The sequence below is a fragment of the Saccopteryx bilineata genome, chromosome 3, assembly GCF_036850765.1.
Source record: "Saccopteryx bilineata isolate mSacBil1 chromosome 3, mSacBil1_pri_phased_curated, whole genome shotgun sequence".
Classification (NCBI taxonomy): domain Eukaryota; kingdom Metazoa; phylum Chordata; class Mammalia; order Chiroptera; family Emballonuridae; genus Saccopteryx; species Saccopteryx bilineata.
Window position 1 is genome coordinate 38,038,734 of NC_089492.1, and position 19,049 is coordinate 38,057,782.

The window sequence follows — 19,049 nt, forward strand, 5'->3', positions numbered from 1 at the left end:
CAGAGAGGAAGGAGAGGGGGAGGGGTGGAAAAGCAGATGGGCACTTCTGTGTGCCCTGGCCGGGAATCAAACCCGGGACTCCTGCACACCAGGCCAACGCTCTACCACTGGGCCAGGGCATGTCTGACTCTCTCTTTCTCTCTCTCACTAAAATAAAAAAATAAAATATAAAAAATAAGGGCCAAATAAAGGTATTTGCAAAGAACAGTTCAGAGATTGCTACCAATACATGCACTAAAGGAGATTTTAAAATATGTACTTCAGGCCAGACCTGTGGTGGTGCAGTGGATAAAGTGTCGACCTGGAACGCTGAGGTCGCCGGTTCAAAACCCCGGGCCTGCCTGGTCAAGGCACATATGGGAGTTGATGCTTCCTACTCCTTCCCCCCCCCCCCTAAAAAAATGAATAAATTAAAAAAATTTTTAAAAATACAAAAAAAAAGTACTTCAAACAGAAGGATAGTGATCCTAATCAGCAGGTCTGTGGCACAATAAAAAATGGTGTACCATGAACTTTCTACATTTCCAGTATCAAACTATCCATTTTAAAAACAAAAATTATAGTTGCTACAAGAAAAGAACAAGGGACAAAGAGAGATGTAAATATGTGGATAATGCCAGATCAATGTCTTAGGAAGCTTTTTGTGTGTGTGTGACATTGACAGAGAGAGAGAGAGAGAGAGAAAGAGAGAGAGAGAGAGAGAAGGACAGATAGGGACATACAGACAGGAAGAGAGAGAGATGAGAAGCATCAATTCTTCATTGCAGCTCTTTAGTCTCCTTAGTTGTTCATCAATCGCTTTCTCACATGTGCCTTGACTGAGAGGCTACAGCAGCGTGAGTGACCTGTTGCTCAAGCCAGCAAGTTTGGGCTCAAGCCAGTAACCTGGGACTTCAAGCAAGCGACCACGGGGTTAGGTCTATGATCCCATGCTCAAGCCAATGACCTCGCACTCAAGACAACAACCTCGGGGTTTCAAACTTAGGCCCTCTGCATCCCAGTCCCGCGCTCTATCCACTGTGCTACCACCTAGTCAGGCATTAAGGGAGCTTTTCAAAAATTCAGTAAAATACAAGAAATGACTGGAGTTAAAGGACTTGTATTATTCAAAAGAAAGGCAAAGATGTTCTTAACCCTAGACTTTGATAAGTTATGTATGCATGTCAAAGTTTCTTGAGTGAACCACTAAAATAATAAAGATATAGAGTAAAACTTCCAATATAACCGATATGAAAAAATGGTTTAAAAAACTCAGTCAATATGAAAGATGGCAACAAAGGAGAGAAAAACAGAAATAACGACTGGAATAAGTCACAGAGTATTAGTAATCACTGTTAACGTTAAGTGGACTTACTCCTCTCTCCAATTAAAGACAAAGGTTGTCAGGCTCTCCAACTGCACCCCCCATCCCCAAACTCTCCTAGATGCCTTGTCAGGTGCCATATTCTCCTTTGTAGCATTTATCATAATTACGTTCCAAAATTTAATTGCATAGCTACTAATTAATATATATTAATTACTAATTAATACTTACTTCCTCTACTATAGATTCCATGTTGAAAAAGACTGGGTCTATTCTGAGTCACCATTATATTGTCACTACCTAGCACAGTTGTTAACTCACAGGCAGTTCTCAATAGAATTTTGCTAGAGGAGGAATGAAGTAAGGGGGCAAGGGAATGAAATGAAAAGAAGAAACTGGATAAGCATCCACACACCTTCTAGGCTTAAATTGTCCACAATTATTTTCTTTTGAGATGGAAAACCCTTATCCACAAGCAATTCTAACTTTCTCATCCATAAGCTTGCTGCATTTTATGTCTTATATAGGTAAACTATATGTTTTCATACTGAAATTGCTATTTGTGAGACCTTCGTTTTATCATATCTTTCAAAAATTCTTAAACAGTCAATTAAAAACCCCATGAAAACGAAGCATAACTAGGAAAAAATGCCAGACTAGTAACTGTCCCCCACAATCTCTTCTCCCTCTCTTTCACGGTAATAACCTTATCTGGATACAGAAATGCCAGCTAGAGATAACATCCTCTAGCCTCCCTTGCAGCTAGGTCAAATGTCTTACTTCTGGTTACTGGGGTATAAGTAAAAGCTATGCGTACAAATTCCATTTTACATCCTTAAAAAAATAATAAAGTTGCTTGTCCTCCCTCCCAGCAGGCCAGAAGACAAACATGGGGCAGGTAGCTATCTCCAACCATGCAGACAAGAATAAAGGAAACCAGCTCCCTGAGAATCATCGAAGGGATCTGAACATTTAGGATGGCAGAGTTGCCCCACCCGCCTGAGTCCCTGGATGGCCTCATGCAACAAAGGCTGCCAACCCTCCCTGGACGGTTAACGAGAAAATAACTTTTATGCATGTTTGCATTTCTCTGTTACAGCAGCTTTACCTATACCTCAACAAACACAGTTTAAGTCAGTATTAACACAAAATTCCGCCTAATCAGGCGGTGGCGCAGTGGATAGAGCATCAGACTGGGATGTGGAGGACCCAGGTTCGAGACCCCGAGGATGCCAGCTTGAGCACAGGCTCATCTGGTTTGAGCAAGGCTCACCAGCTTAGACCCAAAGTCGCTGGCTCCAGCAAGGGGTTACTTGGTCTACTGTAGCCCCACGGTCAAGGCACATATGAGAAAGCATTCAATGAACAACTAAGGTGTGGCAATGAACAACTGATGATTGATGCTTCTCATCTCTCTCCGTTCCTGTCCGTCCTATCTATCCCTCTCTCTGACTCTATGTCTCTGGAAAAAAAAAAACCCACAAAATTCCACCTTTCAAAGGAAGAAAAAAAAGACTCCTAGACCAGTAGCTGATGAAGAGTGGGGTAATCAAAACTGAGACCTGAACAATACTATCCAAGAACTAAAACCCTCTTTAAGCACAGTTGGAAGAATACACACTGTTCTAGCCCAGAAACTGTTTCACAGTCCTGAACATTATCTTTTTTTTTTTTTACAGAGACAGAGAGAGAGTCAGAGAGAGGGATAGATAAGGATGGACAGACAGACAGGAATGGAGAGAGATGAGAAGCATCAATCATCAGTTTTTCATTGCCACACCTTAGTTGTTCATTGATTGCTTTCTCATATGTGCCTTGACCGTGGACCTTCAGCAGACTGAGTAACCCCTTGCTCAAGCCAGTGACTTTGGGTCCAAGCTGGTGAACTTTGCTCAAACCAGATGAGTCCGCGCTCAAGCTGGTGACCTCGGGGTCTCGAACCTGGGTCCTCGGCATCCCAGTCCAACGCTCTATCCACTGCGCCACCACCTGGTCAGGCAACATTATCTCTTTTGAGATAGTTGCCTGGTTCTCTTTTGAGAAGTTGGATTTACCAGGCTCTCTTTATGAAAAGGTATTAAGTATTCAAATCATTCTACAATCATAATTTAGTATCCTCTGAAGGAAGGAAATTCATCTCAATGATTATATTTCCCCACTGAATATTAATAAATTGGTATATTCTGGTTTTATGTGTCCATCTACTGAGTTGAGTTGGTGTCAATCAGCTATTCAACTCTGGGACCTGACAAGATCCAATCTCTGGTCCAGAAAGGTTAAGGGCCCACTAAGAAAGGGCCTAATTCTGATGCATCCCATCTGCACTTCCCCATGTGACCTTGTAAGTGCTTCTTTTTTTCCCAACTGGTAATGTCTCCATTTTTGCAACCCTTGAGCCTTCTATTGTCAACACAAAAGTTATTACTGTGCTTCACCATTTCTGCACCCAGGAACGAACAAGCCATGTAATTTTAGCAGCTCAAGGTTAATGAAAGAAATAAGCTCAAGCTTACTTTTACGAATAATTTGAAATTGTATTCCTCAAAAATTTTTTCACCCCACCCCCACATTTCCCTGAGAAATAATTTCCCTTGGAAGCTACAAGTGCAAACAGATAACTCAAAATCTTTTAGTCTCTTAAGAACAATCCAAGAAATATGATCTTTGCTTAATTTTCACTTTGCTTCATGTAAAATGAGTTAACCTGTTTATAGTTCTTCAAGAACTCTTATCAAGGCTCCAGAAGTTCTGCTAAGAGCCAGTGGAGCTGGGAGGAAGACGAGAAATCAGTGGATTATGCTGCTACGGCTCACGTATTATTGCCACCATTCTTTAAGAACAATAATATATCTGACCCAAGGGGGTGGAGTGAGAAGGGAGAACTGTGGTTTCTTCCTGGCAAAGATTCAAAGTAAGCTGACAAAAGAAATATATTACACATTTAGTTAAACATAACACACATCGCAGTGCAAAACACATTAACCACTTTAATACTTAATGCTTTGTTACGATAGATATATTTAAAGTGGGTACCAGATAGACTGATATTAATAAAACAGCTTTGATGACAATCTTCAAGTTATTTCTTGGCCAACCCATTGTTAAAATGTTCTGATGAAAATCTATTAGCATGTGCAACAAAAGCTAAAAAGATACTAGATACCACTGAAATCTTCACCACCCAATATTTAATAGAACTGCCCTTGATCCTTTAAATTCGAAACAGCCTGGACATGTGAATCTTCCTTAAAAACTGCTTTCATCCTATCACCCTGTTTGTAATTCTTCAATGCCTCCCTATTATGTACAGAATAATATTCAAACTCTTTAGCCTAATATTTCAGTCTTTTGCAATCTAATGTAGTAGGGAAAACACTAGACAATAAGGATTACATAAGCACTATAAATTAGTCCATGTTTTGCCATGGACTTACAGACCTAGTTATAGAATCTGACAGCTGGAAAGAGACTATTAATCTTTAATGAGCATATCATCACCCACTGTGCCTGACCTTAGGGTTGCTTTGAGGTCTAAATAAGAACAAATGCGACAGCCCACTGAAAACTATCAATTGCTCTACAAATATACAAGATGTCAGTTTTACTATCCAGCATTACTACCCAGGCAAAAATCAATAGTTATTGCACAAGAACTCCCTGGGATACAGAGACCCTATCAGGCTTAGGTATACAAGCAAGCTGTGACCTTCAAAGTGAACTACAGTAGATTATCTGAAAGGCCAGGTCATAAAGCCAAAGAGACCAGCTACTCTGAGCCCTTTCATCCTTTATAATCTGATATATGGCCCTATTAATAGTATCTGGCACAAAGAGAAATTCAATATATATTTGCTGAATGACTAAGTTCCTAAAATACACTTGGATGATGATAAAAAAAAATATATGCACAAGGCATGACCCATCCCTGGTGCCACTGACAGATGCTTTCAACTCTCAGTACCATTTTTCAAAACACACCAAGAAAATCCCCTGGTGAAATAATGAAAGAAATTACAAGGGAAAAGTATGTTGAGCATGTCAGGAAAGTGTCAGGACTTGATAGTAAAACATTCCAAAAGAAATGAGATCTTGAGCCTAACTAAGCATTTTTTATTGTCCTTCAAACATTCTTTCCTCCTCCTCCCAATAGGATTCTCTGGGGAAATTATCCAACCCTTTGCTCTCAATCTGGTGTTTTGAGTAAAATTAATCCCACCCTCAGTTTACATCCCTCCTGATCTATATAATTCAAGGTCAAGAGACTATCCCAGACCTAAATTCGTGAATATATTTTAGTCACATAACCCCAGGGGTGCACAGACAACTTAAGTTTGTCAAATCAGAGTGAATCTCCACACTTAGGGCTTAAGTACCATCCAGCAAACGTGGCAGCCATCTGTATCCAAAAGAGGACAACCTGAAAGGGAAAGGGATGGGAGAGGGGGAGTGTCTCAGTGTTCATTGTTTAAACCAGTTTAAATTGGTTTGAAACACACAGGTCATTGTTGCTCAAATAAGTTTGTAAATATATATATAATATATATGTTTGCTCGATTATAGTTTGCATTGGGTGTGGGAAACAGGCTGTAAACAGGCAGGGTCATTATAGCCTCAGGCTTAGTTTTATTTTATTTTTTTAAATTACTTCTTCATTTTAGAGAAGAGAGACAGAGAGAGAGAGAGAGAAGGGGGGAAGGAGCAGGAATCAACTCCCATATGTGCCTTGATCAGGCAAGCCCAGGGTTTTGAACCTGTGACCTCAGCATTCCAGGTCAATGCTTGATCCACTGCACCACCACAGGTCAGGCCCTAAGGCAGGGGTCCCCAAACTTTTACACAGGGGGCCAGTTCACTGTCCCTCAGACTGTTGGAGGGCCGGACTATAAAAAAAAACTATGAACAAATCCCTATGCACTCTGCACATAACTTATTTTAAAGTAAAAAAACAAAACGGGAACAAATACAATATTTAAAATAAAGAACAAGTAAATTTAAATCAATAGACTGACCAGTATTTCAATGGGAACTATGCTCCTCTCACTGACCACCAATGAAAGAGGTGCCCCTTCCAGAAGTGTGGCGGGGGCCGGATAAATGGCCTCAGGGGGCCACATGCGGCCCGCAGGCCATAGTTTGGGGACCCCTGCCCTAAGGCTTAGTTTTAAGACTAAGCTTTTTCCCATACTCTTGACCAGGGGTCCCCAAACTGCAGCCCCCTGAGGCCATTTATCCAGCCCCCGCCACACTTCTGGAAGGGGCACCTCTTTCATTGGTGGTCAGTGAGAGGAGCATAGTTCCCATTGAAATACTGGTCAGTTTGCTGATTTAAATTTACTTGTTTTTTATTTTAAATATTGTATTTGTTCCCGTTTTGTTTTTTTTACTTTAAAATAAGATATGTGCAGTATGCATAGGGATTTGTTCATAGTTTTTTTTATAGTACGGTCCTCCAATAGTCTGAGAGACAGTGAACTGGCCCCCTGTGTAAAAAGTTTGGGGACCCCTGGCCTAGGGGGTGGGAGGGAGGAGGAATGGATTCTTTATAGCAATGTTAGAAGGAGAAAAACCAGTTATAATACTATAATAGTAGCCAGAAGAGTGCTAATGAGAACCTAAACAAGAGAAATGGCAGCAAGAATAAGAACAGGACAGAAAAGGAGGTAATCCAGCCACAGACCAAAAATCACCAGGAAGTGAAGATGGAATGAAGGAAGGGATTAAGATAGCAAGAGGAAGAGAGGCAGAACCTAGCTGGGGAATCTAGATAGATGGTGTGAGACTCGAGTTTGGGCAAATTTGAGAAATTAATGAATTCAGGTTAGAATACTAAGTGTTGCTGTAGAAAGAGAAGGAACCCCAGAAAACTGTACAGCTTCATATCATGATCCCACTGAAAACCAGGATACGTCAGTCTTCATTCTCTGCAAAGATGGGTAAGCATCCTACCCGTCTTTCTAAAAATGTTTATAGTTATTATAGATTACGTAATAATTTAACTTAAAAGTTAAGTGATTAAACTACCTTTTAAATAAACAAATATAAACCTCTACCTCACATTATAACACAAATATTAATTTGAGATAAATCACAGATATAAATAAGAAGGCTAAAGCCATAAAGCTTTCTGAAGAAAATGTTGAGAATATTTTCACAACTTTGGGATATGAGAGATGCTTTAACACAGAAAGAAGCCTGACTAGGCGGTGGCGCAGTGGACCGAGCGTCGGACTGGGATATGGAAGACCGAGGTTCGAGACCCCGAGGTCACCAGCTTGAGCGAGGGCTCATCTGGTTTGAGCAAAAAGTTCATCAGCTTTAGCCCAACGTTGCTGGCTCAAGCAAGGGGTTACTTGGTCTGCTGAAGGCCCACGGTCAAGGCACATAAAAAATAAATAAATAAATAAATAAATAAATAAATAAATAAATAAAACACAGAAAGTAAAAAAAAAAAAAAAAAATTGACATAATTCAAATGAAAATATACACCCCCATGTTTATTGCTGCATTTCTTTACTATAGCCAAGATCTGGAAACCGCCCAAGTGTCCGGCAATGGACGAGTGGATAAAAAAGCTGTGGTACATATACATATATGTGGTACATAATGGAATACTACAATGCCACAAAAAAGAAGGAAATCTTACCGTTTGCCATGGAACAGATGGACCTGGAGACTATTATGTTAAGTGAAGTCAGGCAGAGAAAAGCAAATACCATATGATCTAACTTATATGTGAATCTAATGAACAAGGTGAATTGAGAAATGGAATAGAGGCAGAGGCGGGGTCACAGGGAGCAGAGGGACAGCTGTCAGAGGGAAGGGGGATGAGGCGACAGGATCAGAGAAGGTGAAGGGATTAGCCAAATTTTATCCACGTAACACAGAGATAACAGGACAGCAAGTCCCAAAGGGAAAGGGGGAGGAGGGGTAAAAGGGGTGTAATAGGGGACACACTGTGGGGGATTGAGGTTGTTATATTGAGTGGCACACTTGAATTCATGTTAACACAATAAATTTAAATTTTTAGTTTAAGAAATCAATTTTAAAATATTCAAAATAAATGTTAAGTGCTAAAAGTGAAAATTAAAAAAATAAAAGTAAAAATAAACAAATAAATAAATTGACAAATTGAACTTAAATCAAAATTAAAAATTCCTGTTCATGAATACATCTGTGGAGAACCTGTTCCATAAGGAACCTTCCAGTTAGGTCCTGCCAGATCTGGGCCAAATAAGGCCGCTTCCTGGGAATCTCGGGGAATGTCTGACAGACCTACTCCCCTGCGCCCAGGCATACTGGTTCCTAGAATAGGCTCTTGCTCTGCCCTGGGACAAGTATGTAACACATTTTGCATTTTCCCCTTATCTGGGGCAGATAACACCTATTTTTTTTAAATTTTTTTATTTATTCATTTTTAGAGAGGAGAGAGAGACAGAGAGAGAGAAAGGGGGAGGAGCTGGAAGCATCAACTCCCATATGTGCCTTGACCAGGCAAGCCCAGGGCTTTGAACCAGCAACCTCAGCATTTCCAGGTTGACGCTTTACCCACTGCGCCAGCACAGGTCAGGCAGCAGATGACACCTCTTATCCTCTATCTAGCCTGCTTTGTTCTGTATAATTCTTGAGTGACTACCATGCAGCACAGAGGATATCCACGTTGTCTTGCTGCTGCCCAAGACGCCTGGTATGTAAGTTTCCTTACACTAACTCCTGATGTTGTCTGAAGATGGAAAGCCTCTTTTTTTAGACTCTCAGGCTCAGGAAGTTATATGAAAAATACCATTAACAAAATGAGCAGGCAAGCTACACAGGGAAAGAAAATGTTCATAAATATACATTTTACAAAGGACTGGTATCCAAAATATATAAAGAGTTCTTAAAAATCAGGAAGAAAAAAAGACAAACTAGACAATAAATAGCACTTCACAAAGGAAGATATATAATTGGCCAACAAGCAAAGATAAACTTACAACATCATTAGTCATCAGAAAATGCAAACCAGTCACCATGACTTACCACGACACACCTACCAAAATGGCTAAAATTAAAAAGACTGACAACACCAAATGTTGTCAAGGACATGGAGCACCTGGAACTTCATACATTGCTGGTTGGAGAGTAAAATGGCAGAACTGCTTTGGAAAACTGGTTGGTAGTTTCTCATAAAGTTGAACATTCATGTACCCAATAACCAGCAATTCCACTCCTGGGTATTTACTTAAGAGAAGTAAAACATATGCTCACAAAAAGTCTCATGCAAGAATATTCAAAGCAGCTTTATCCGTAATAGCCCCAAAGTGGAAACAACCTAAATGTCCATCATCTGGCGAATGGAAAAACAAACTGTGGTATATTCACACAATAAAACAATACTCAGCAATAAAAAGGAACAAGCTACTAACATACTCCACCAACATGAATTATGCTAAGTGAAGAAAAACTAGGTACAGAAGAATATGTACAGTATAATTCCACTTACATAAATAGGTAAAACTTGCCTGTGGAACCGGGATGTGTGTGGCAAGGATTAATTGGGAAGGGTCACAAGGGATCTTTCTAGAGTTTTGGAAATGTTCTCTAGAAGTATGGTTTACACAGGCATACGTATCTATCAACTCAATGAACTGTACACTTAATATCTGTGAACTTCACTATACATAAATTATGCCTCAATGAAAGAAAAAAATGATAAACAAAGAGAATCTTTAATACCTGAAATCAAATATGCTTTGTTACTGAACTAAGAAAACTGTTATAAGCCTGACCTGTGGTGGCGCAGTAGGATAAAGCGTCGACCTGGAACACTGAGGTCGCCGGTTCGAAACCCTGGGCTTGCCTGGTCAAGGCACATATGGGAGTTGATGCTTCCTGCTCCTCTCCCTTCTCTCCCTCTCTCTCTCTCTCTCTCTCTCTCTCTCAAAATCAATAAATAAAATATTTTTTTAAAAGATTAAAAAAAATTTTTAAAAAAGAAAACTGTTATTATTCCAAGGCAAAAATAAAAGACACACATACAAATTTTAAAAAGTAAAACAGTGGAAACAGGATAGACTAAAACATCAGACTACAAACCAACCATGGGACCTTATGTAAATAATCTAAGGTCTCTTTAGCCTCATTTTTCTAATCTATAAAATGGGAATCCTACCCAGGATTATGTAAAAATTAAGTTTATGCAAAGCATCTAGTTTGGTAGCTAGCACACTGAACCCTAATAAATGGTGGTGGTAGGATCAACAATTAGAAAATGCATTAAAAAGATCCACTTTAGCCCTGGCAGGTTGGCTCAGTGGTAGAGCGTCAACCCAGAGCGTGGAACTCCCAGGTTCAATTCCTGGCCAGGGCACACAAGAGAAGCACTCATCTGCTTCTCCACCCTTTCCCCTCTCCTTTCTGTCTCTGTCTCCGTCTCCGTCTCCGTCTCTCTCTCTCTCCCCCTCCCACAGCCAAGGCTGCACTGGAGCAAAGTTGGCCCAGGGCTGAGGACGGCTCCATGGCTTCCACCTCAGGCACTAGAATGGCTCAGATTGCAATGTAGCAATGCCCCAGATGGACAGAGCATCGCCCCCTAGTGGGCATGCTGGGTGGATGCTGGTCGGGCGCATGCAGGAGTCTGTCTCTCTGCACCCCCTCTTCTCACTTCAGAAAAACACCTCCCAAAAAAAGAAAAACAAGATCCACTTTATACATCTGGCAATTACCTATTAGTTTAAGGGAGACCCCTTCTATTAGACTTTTATTTGAACATCTACCCATAACCCTACCTCTTTTTCCAGAAAACTCTGCCCCTTTCTGATAACTGACCGCACTGCATCCAGACAGATGGCGAGGTAAGAGGGGTTGGGGAGGAGGGTGAGGTGCTTTGTTCTTAAGTGACCCTGCTTAAAACTGTATGTAAACCAGAGTTTTGGATAACCAAATTATATTTAAAAGTATGAGGAAAACTCACTATTTAAAAAAAAGTCTGAATTTTTTTTTTTTTATGAAATGAAAAAGTTTTAATAAAAATGACCAGTACTTAAGCCATGTTTCCCGTTAATTAGGTTTACCTAAAGTGGCATTCTTATAACTGCTGGCAAGTTTTCTGATTCTATTTCAAAAAGCCATATACTTCCAAATGCTAAAACATGCCCCCCATTAACTACTTTCCACAAAGAGCATGCACCAAGGGTAGAGAAAGCATGCAGAATATTCTTTTATCACATGATATTGTCAGGCTGGCTTACAGCCAACAGTGGGGCTCAAGTAGATTTATCTTGCCTATAGATCACACAGTACATTTGCCTAATGCAGTGCCCTAGATTTTACAAATTACATTCACTGATGTACTTGCAAGTCTGCAGATTTTAATGTTTTCAAAGAGGACACAAGTTATTTATATAAAACTGTCTTGATCATCAATAAAAGCACAAACTATTTGGAAGTCATCCACTATACTTTTGCTAAACAGTAATTTTAATTTCTGTTAAGGATTCCCCGGTTATTAGCAAAGTTATGTATGGTTGAGCCTAGACGCTGAGGCTCTTTCTGCATTAACACTTAACAATAAGAACCCACACATACATACGGAAGATCTGTTTGAAACCTTTCAAGGCCAAAAATTTCTATTGTGTGTCCTGTGATAGGCACTGACTAAAGGAAAGTTGAAATTATAAGTAGCACAGAGAACACCATATGCCTGGGGAGAAATGTTTTACTTAAAATGGCACAATTACACAACAATTCGACATAATATCTATATTATATCAAAAAACTGAACAAAAAAAACACTTCTGATAATTAAGAAAATTGGATTATCACTAAAAAAAGTTCTATGTGCTATCTTACTACCATTTTTAAGGTATTTCCTCATGATACAGTGGTATTCACTAAAAAGTGGCTCAGGTGTAACCCTTCATCATGATGTTACAAAATCTTAAATGCAAGGGAACCCAACTCAATGTTGGCAGTCTAGGGGTACCCACAATCAGCCTGGAGCAGGTCCAGGACAACCATCAGGTTTCTTCACTGCCCCTACAAATATCTTTAAAGGTTCCAACCTTAATAAAAATCAGATTTGCCTGAGGTTTGCTAAGAAAGATACAGGGATCACCTGTTAATAAGCAGGAAAGGGGGTGTAAAATGGCTACCCAGGCTGATTGCAAGGCAGTAAATCACAAGTAAATCCCTTCCTGGAAAAACGGCTTTACAATAACAAAAGTGTGGGGGGAACCACTCAGAGTGTGACAAGAACCTTCAGCCATCTCAACTCGGGATCCGAACGTGCGCAGGAAATTGGACAGCAAACCCAAGGCCAGATGCGAGCAGAGGTCGAGTGCGCCGCGTCTGCAACCCTGACCGCAGGGATAACAAAACGTGCCGGGTCACCCACGACGCTGTCGGGACCGTCGAAATACAAAGCCCACCGGGTATGAGGCAGAAAGAAAGGAAAGGAAAACACATGCCCCTCAGATAACATCAGAGTTCTCCGGCCACCAAGTGCACTTTCACCAGAAACCGCGGCCGCAGCGGGCTCTGTGCCCAGGGCTTTAGGGCGCGCCCTGGCCCACCCGGGAGCCCCGAAATACCCCCAACTCCCGGCCCTGACCCGACCCCCGCCACAGGTTGGCCGAGGCGGAGCGACCGCGGACAAACTCGCCCAGAGAATTAAGTTTCTAATAATATAACTTTAGGCGGATTAGCGCCGATGTCACCCAACCCAAGGCCGAACCATAAAGCCAACTTGCGGCCCCGAAAAGCAAAGGCGGTGCGGGTTGGGGTCCCGGGGCTCCGGGCGCTGGCGCCTCCTCCCCCCGCAGGTGCGCCCCCGCGCGTCACCACGACCCGCAGCGCTCACCAGGTACCAGACGCCGAGCAGGATGGTGCCAGTGCGGACATGGCAGCACAAGCAGCAGCTGTTGGAGTAAAAGCGCGTCCAGGGCGCGACCATCTTCATCGTTAGGACTGCGGGCGCAGTGGCACGAGCGCGCGCCCAAGTTTTGCAGGATCCTCGGCCGCGTCACTCCCGGCCACCGCGCGGCTGCCGCTGCTCCTCTACCGCTTCCGCTCCCGCCCGCTCGCCTGCTAGCCCTCCGGCCCTCGTTCCGCGCCTTCCCCAAGCTCAGAGCAGCTGCGGCGGCCGGACCCTGCGCTCGAAAGGCAGCGGGAGGAGGAGGAGCAGGAGGAGGCGGGACGGCTCGGGGGGACCACGTGACCCGCGACCCGGCCCGTGATGTCACCGCGGGCTCCAACCTGCTGCGGGATGCGGCCGGCCCAGTGTAAATAAATAAATAAATCATCCTGCACCATCCGCAAGTCCCTGACTCGGCCCGCAGTGGAATCCCGGGCCTTCTCTCTCTCTTTCGGTCGTCCGTGTAACTCTACCGCTGGGTTAACAGATTCTTTTACATCCCATTTGGGCGGCGGTTTTCTCCCCTTCCACACCTATCTTGCAGATAATTTGTTGGTGCAGTGCTATCTCTGTTGGCATCTTACTCGCTGGAGGAGGGAGAACTGCAGGATGTGATTCCAGTCAACTGCAGTACTTTGAACCACTATTGAAGCCGCCAAGAGCTATTTGTCTCTGCTTCCCAGCTCAATTACCGTGGTAGTAATTTCTTCCCAGAAAATAGGATGCGTGTCAAGGACATCTTTTCTCACTGTGCTTTGGGTAGCCTTTTTAATCAGCAGCTGTAAAGAAATCTTCAAGCCAATTATTGCCACAAGGTCTCTGCAAGACACAACAGAGAGCTTTAATAGATACAGAAAGATAGGACAATTTGGGGTTATTTCCTCCCATCTGGTGCTTTGTCTGGAAGCATGTTTGTTCTAGGTTAGGTTAGCCTTTGAGGAATAGGATGAAGAAATAAAAATGAAGTCACTATAGTAAATCAAGTAGGTTGAGATAGGAAGAAGTTATTCTATTCTTGTTTTAACTATCCAAGGAACTTTAACTTTTAACTTTCCAGTCCTACCTCAATCCCAGATATACATCAAATCTCCAGACAGCCCTCTGATTACCCCCTGAAGTGAGGGAGGAAGGGCTGGAAAAGCTGACCAAGTCAGTTCAAAAAGTAACAAACCACAGCAATGCAGCTCTTTTACCAGCTCCCTGAACTAACCTGTAACACAAGGACAGATGGTCTGAACCTCCTCTCACACTCCTTCCCTCCTGGAGACAGAAGTACAGGGAGGTCTGCAGACAAAGAGATCAGATGCCCTTCACATGAGAGCTATAAAAGGTATATAAGACAGCCCTGGCCAGTTGGCTCAGCGGTAGAGTGTTGGCCTGACGTGCGGGGGACCCGGGTTCGATTCCCGGCCCGGCCAGGGCACATAGGAGAAGCACCCGTTTGCTTCTCCACCCCACCCCCCTTCCTTCCTCTCTGTCTCTCTCTTACCCTCCATTGGAGCAAAGATGGCCCGGGCGCTGGGGATGGCTCCTTGGCCTCTGCCCCAGGCGCTAGAGTGGCTCTGGTCGCGACAGAGCGACTCCCCAGAGGGGCAGAGCATCGCCCCCTGGTGGGCAGAGCATCGCCCCTGGTGGGCGTGCTGGGTGGATCCTGGTCGGGCGCATGCGGAGTCTGTCTGACTGTCTCTCCCCATTTCCAGCTTCAGAAATACGAAAAAAAAAAAAAAAGTATATAAGACTCAAGAGTCTGACCAGGCCGTGGCACAGTGGATAGAGCATCAGACTGGGATGCAGAGGACACAGGTTTGAAACCCCGAGGTCACCAGCTTGAGTGCAGGCTCATCTGGGTTGAGCATGGTCTCACCAGCTTGAGCATGAGATCATGGACATGACCCCCATGGTTGCTGGCTTGAAGCCCAAGATCGCTGGCTTGAGCAAGGGGTCACTTAATCTGCTGACACACACACCCCCAGTCAAGGCACATATGAGAGAGCAATCAGTGAACAACTAAGGAGCTGCAACAAAGAATTGATGCTTCTCATCTCTCTCCCTTCCTGTCTGTCTGACTCTTTCCAACTCTATCAAAAAAAGAAAAAGACTTGGCCCTGGCCGGTTGGCTCAGTGGTAGAGCGTTGGCCTGGCGTGCAGAAGTCCCGGGTTCGATTCCCGGCCAGGGCACACAGGAGAAGCACCCATCTGCTTCTCCACCCCTCCCCCTCTCCTTCCTCTCTGTCTCTCTCTTCCCCTCCCGCAGCCAAGGCTCCATTGGAGCAAAGATGGCCCGGGCGCTGGGGATGGCTCCTTGGCCTCTGCCCCAGGCGCTAGAGTGGCTCTGGCCGCAACAGAGCGACACCCCGGAGGGGCAGAGCATCGCCCCCTGGTGGGCAGAGCATCACCCCCTGGTGGGTGTGCCGGGTGGATCCCGGTCGGGCGCATGCAGGAGTCTGTTTGGCTGTCTCTCCCCGTTTCCAGCTTCAGAAAAATACAAAAAATAAATTAATTAATTAAAAAAAAAAAAAAGACTCAAGAAAGCCAATGTGCCTGACCTGCAGTGGTGCAGTAGATAAAGGATCAACCTAGAACACTGAAGTCACTGGTTCAAATCCCTGGGCTTACCTGGTCAAGGCATATATGGGAATTGATGTTGTTTCCTGATCCCTGCCCCCTAAAATGAATAAATAAAATTTAAAAAAAAAAAAAGCCAATGTAATGCCAGTAGGCACGGCCACCATCAGAACTGCCTGGCCTGTGCAGGTTCGCATTTGATTTGGACAGATGGTAATGAAACAACAGAGCCAAGAACTATTGGGCCATTACCTTTAATCCTAGTTTACACCCGGCAGGCGAGAAATACAAACAAGGAAAACACTTCCCTTTCCATTCAGGACTCCCAAAGCCACTGACTTATCTGAGGTTTCTACCTCACCAGCCTTATTCACCTCTGTTCCCCATCTCCTTCTCTCTGCACAAATTGGCTTATCCTTCAGTACTCTGCCATCTTGGCTGCTTCTCCTCTGCCATGTTAATTTCAAGAACTGAGAGAGAGCAAGCCCTATTTTACAGGTAGAAATCAAAACCTTTAAGCCAATATACAAATAAGGAAGTCTCTGATACAAAGCACTTATCTGAGACATAAATGGGATTCCTCATAAGAGTGCATCACCCCACATCATGCAACAGTCAAGGGTGTGGGGAAAAGCTTAGTTTTGAAAAGATCTTAGTAATAAAAGGGCGGGAAAGGCTTAGTCTTAAAAGTAAGCCTTAGGCTATAACAGGGGTTGGGAACCTTTTTGGCTGAGAGAGCCATGAATGCCACATATTTTAAAATGTAAATATGAGAACCATACAACGACCCATGTACATTACGCATTATCCAATAAAAATTTGGTGTTGTCCGGAGGACAGCTGTGAGTGATTGGCTCTAGCCACCCACAACCATGAACATGAGTGGTAGGAAATGAATGGATTGTAATACATGTGAATGCTTTATATTATTAACGTTATTTTTTTTTATTAAAGATTTGTCTGTGAGCCAGATGCAGCCATCAAAAGAGCCACATCTGGCTCGCAAGCCACAGGTTCCTGACCCCTGGGCTATAATGACTTTGCCGGCTTACAGCTTGTCTCCCACACCCAGTGCAAACTACAAGTAAGCAAACATATATATTTACAAACTTATTTGACTAACAGTGTTCAAGTATCCAGGTCACTTGCCATCCATTGTCCAGACCACCAGGTCATCTACTGAGCTACCCAGACAGGGGTGACCTTGTCTTTCTTCTTTGGAACACTTGCTATTGCCTAGTTGGTTTCCAGGGTGCCAATCCTAAGACCCTTTAATAGATCTTTTTCATTTCTTTTTCTTTTTCTTTTTTTTTAATTCAGTGACAGGAGGAGAGTCAGAGAGACAGACTCCCACATGCAACCCCACCAGATCCACCCAGCAAGCCCACTAGGGGGCGATGCTCTGCCTATCTGGGGTGTTGCTCTGTTGCTCATCAACCCAGTTCTTCTTACTGCCTCAGGCAGGCCATGGAGCCATCCTCAGCCCTCAGGGCCAACTTTCTCCAACAGAGCCATGGCTGCCAGAAGGAAAAAGAGAGAGAGAAAAAAGTGAGAGGTGGAAAAGTGGTGAATCAGGTGCGGGACATCCACATACCAGCTGATGCTCTACCACTGGGCCAACCAACCAGGGCCTATGATTTATTTCTAGTAAAGCCTCCAGACTCTTGAGGTCATTCAGCACCATTAATCACTATTTAAGCCAAGCATCTCAGACATACTAGATTATTAGCAGGTATCAAAGTTTCATTTCAGACTTGAACTGTTGGTCAGATAACTTTGTAAATAATGATATATACGTTTGCTCGATTATAGTTTGCATTGGTTGTAGGGGGACAGGCTGTAAGCAGGCAGGATTCTAATAGCCTAAACAATCCCCAGCGCCCGGGCCATCTTTTGCTCCAATGGAGCCTCAGCTGCGGGAGGGGAAGAGAGAGACAGAGAGGAAGGAGAGGGGAATGGGTGGAGAAGCAGATGGGCGCCTCTCCTGTGTGCCCTGGCCGGGAATCAAACCCGGGACTTCCACATGCCAGGCCAACGCTCTACCACTGAGCCAACCGGCCAGGGCCCCCACCCTTTTTGATGTAGGGTGGTGCACTCTCATGAGAATCCCATTATACCTCAGATAAGTGACTTTGTATCAGAGACTTCCTTGTTTGTATATTGGGTTAAAGGTTTTGATTTCTATACAACAAAATGGGGCAGATCAGGAGCTAGCTCTCTCTCGGTTCCTGAGATTAGCATTAGAGGAGAGAGCAGAGAAAGGAGAGCAGAGAAAGGAGAGCAGAGAAGGGCCACGTGAAGGAGAGGAGAGGCAGCCAAGATGGCAGAGTGCTGCGGGAGAAGCCAGTTTGTGCAGAGTTTGTATAGAGAGAAGGAGATGGGAAACAGAGGTGAATAAGGCTAATGAGCTAGAAACTTTTGATTCTAGGAAACTCGGATAAGTCAGTGGCTTTGGGAGCCCTGAATGAGTGGGTTTTAGAGCCCAGTGTGTGTGTGTTTTGTATGTATGTTGTTGTTTTTTTACAGAGACAGAGAGAGAGGGATAGATAGGGACAGACAGACAGATGAGAAAAGATTAGAAGCATCATTTATCAGTTTTTCATTGCGACACCTTAGTTCATTAATTGCTTTCTCATATGTGCCTTCACCATGGGGCTACAGCAGACCAAGTAACCCCTTGCTCGAGCCAGCGACCTTGGGTCCAAGGTGGTGAGCTTTGCTCAAACCAGATGAGCCTGCACTCAAGCTGGTGACCTCAGGATCTCGAACCTGGGTCCTCGGCATCCCAGTTCAATGCTCTATCCACTGCGCCATCACCTGGTCAGGCCCAGTGTGTGTTTTTACTTGCCCGCCAGGTGCAAGCTAGGATTAAAGGTAATGGCCCACCAGTTCCTGGCTCCGTTGTTTCATTACGGTCTGTTCGAATCCAATGGGAACCTGCATGTGAATGGCCACGATGGCAGCTTCTGGCCTTACATGGACCAAGAAACAGGTTGGATTTAAATTTCTTAAGGACAAGCTATATAGGAACAGGAATTTTTAAATGCAGGACTGTTTAGTTTTACAGGGCTATAAAGCTGTGATATTCTTACTGGGTAGCTTAAATCTAGATCCACAGTGACCCAAGAATCATTCTCAGAGATAACACATATTGTGGGAGTTAGTCAGAAAGACAGAACAAGAAAGTCTGTTTTTATTTTGTTTTCTCACTACAAAGTTGTTTCCCTTACATTAGAGATCATTTTCTCTCTAGAATCTTCCATTTAATATTTAATTATACCCATACCACTT

General features: G+C 43.6%; 1 protein-coding gene across 1 annotated transcript in view; it reads right to left on the reverse strand.

Moving 5' to 3' along the window:
* Nucleotides 1–13,455, reverse strand: part of LAPTM4B (lysosomal protein transmembrane 4 beta) — a 76,958-nt gene extending 63,503 nt beyond the window's left edge. The window contains exon 1 of the mRNA XM_066266001.1: nucleotides 13,140–13,455. Coding sequence (XP_066122098.1) covers nucleotides 13,140–13,238 — 99 coding nt within the window. The 5' untranslated portion in view covers nucleotides 13,239–13,455. The remainder of the gene's footprint in view (nucleotides 1–13,139) is intronic.
* Between the last annotated feature and the right edge of the window lie 5,594 nt (nucleotides 13,456–19,049).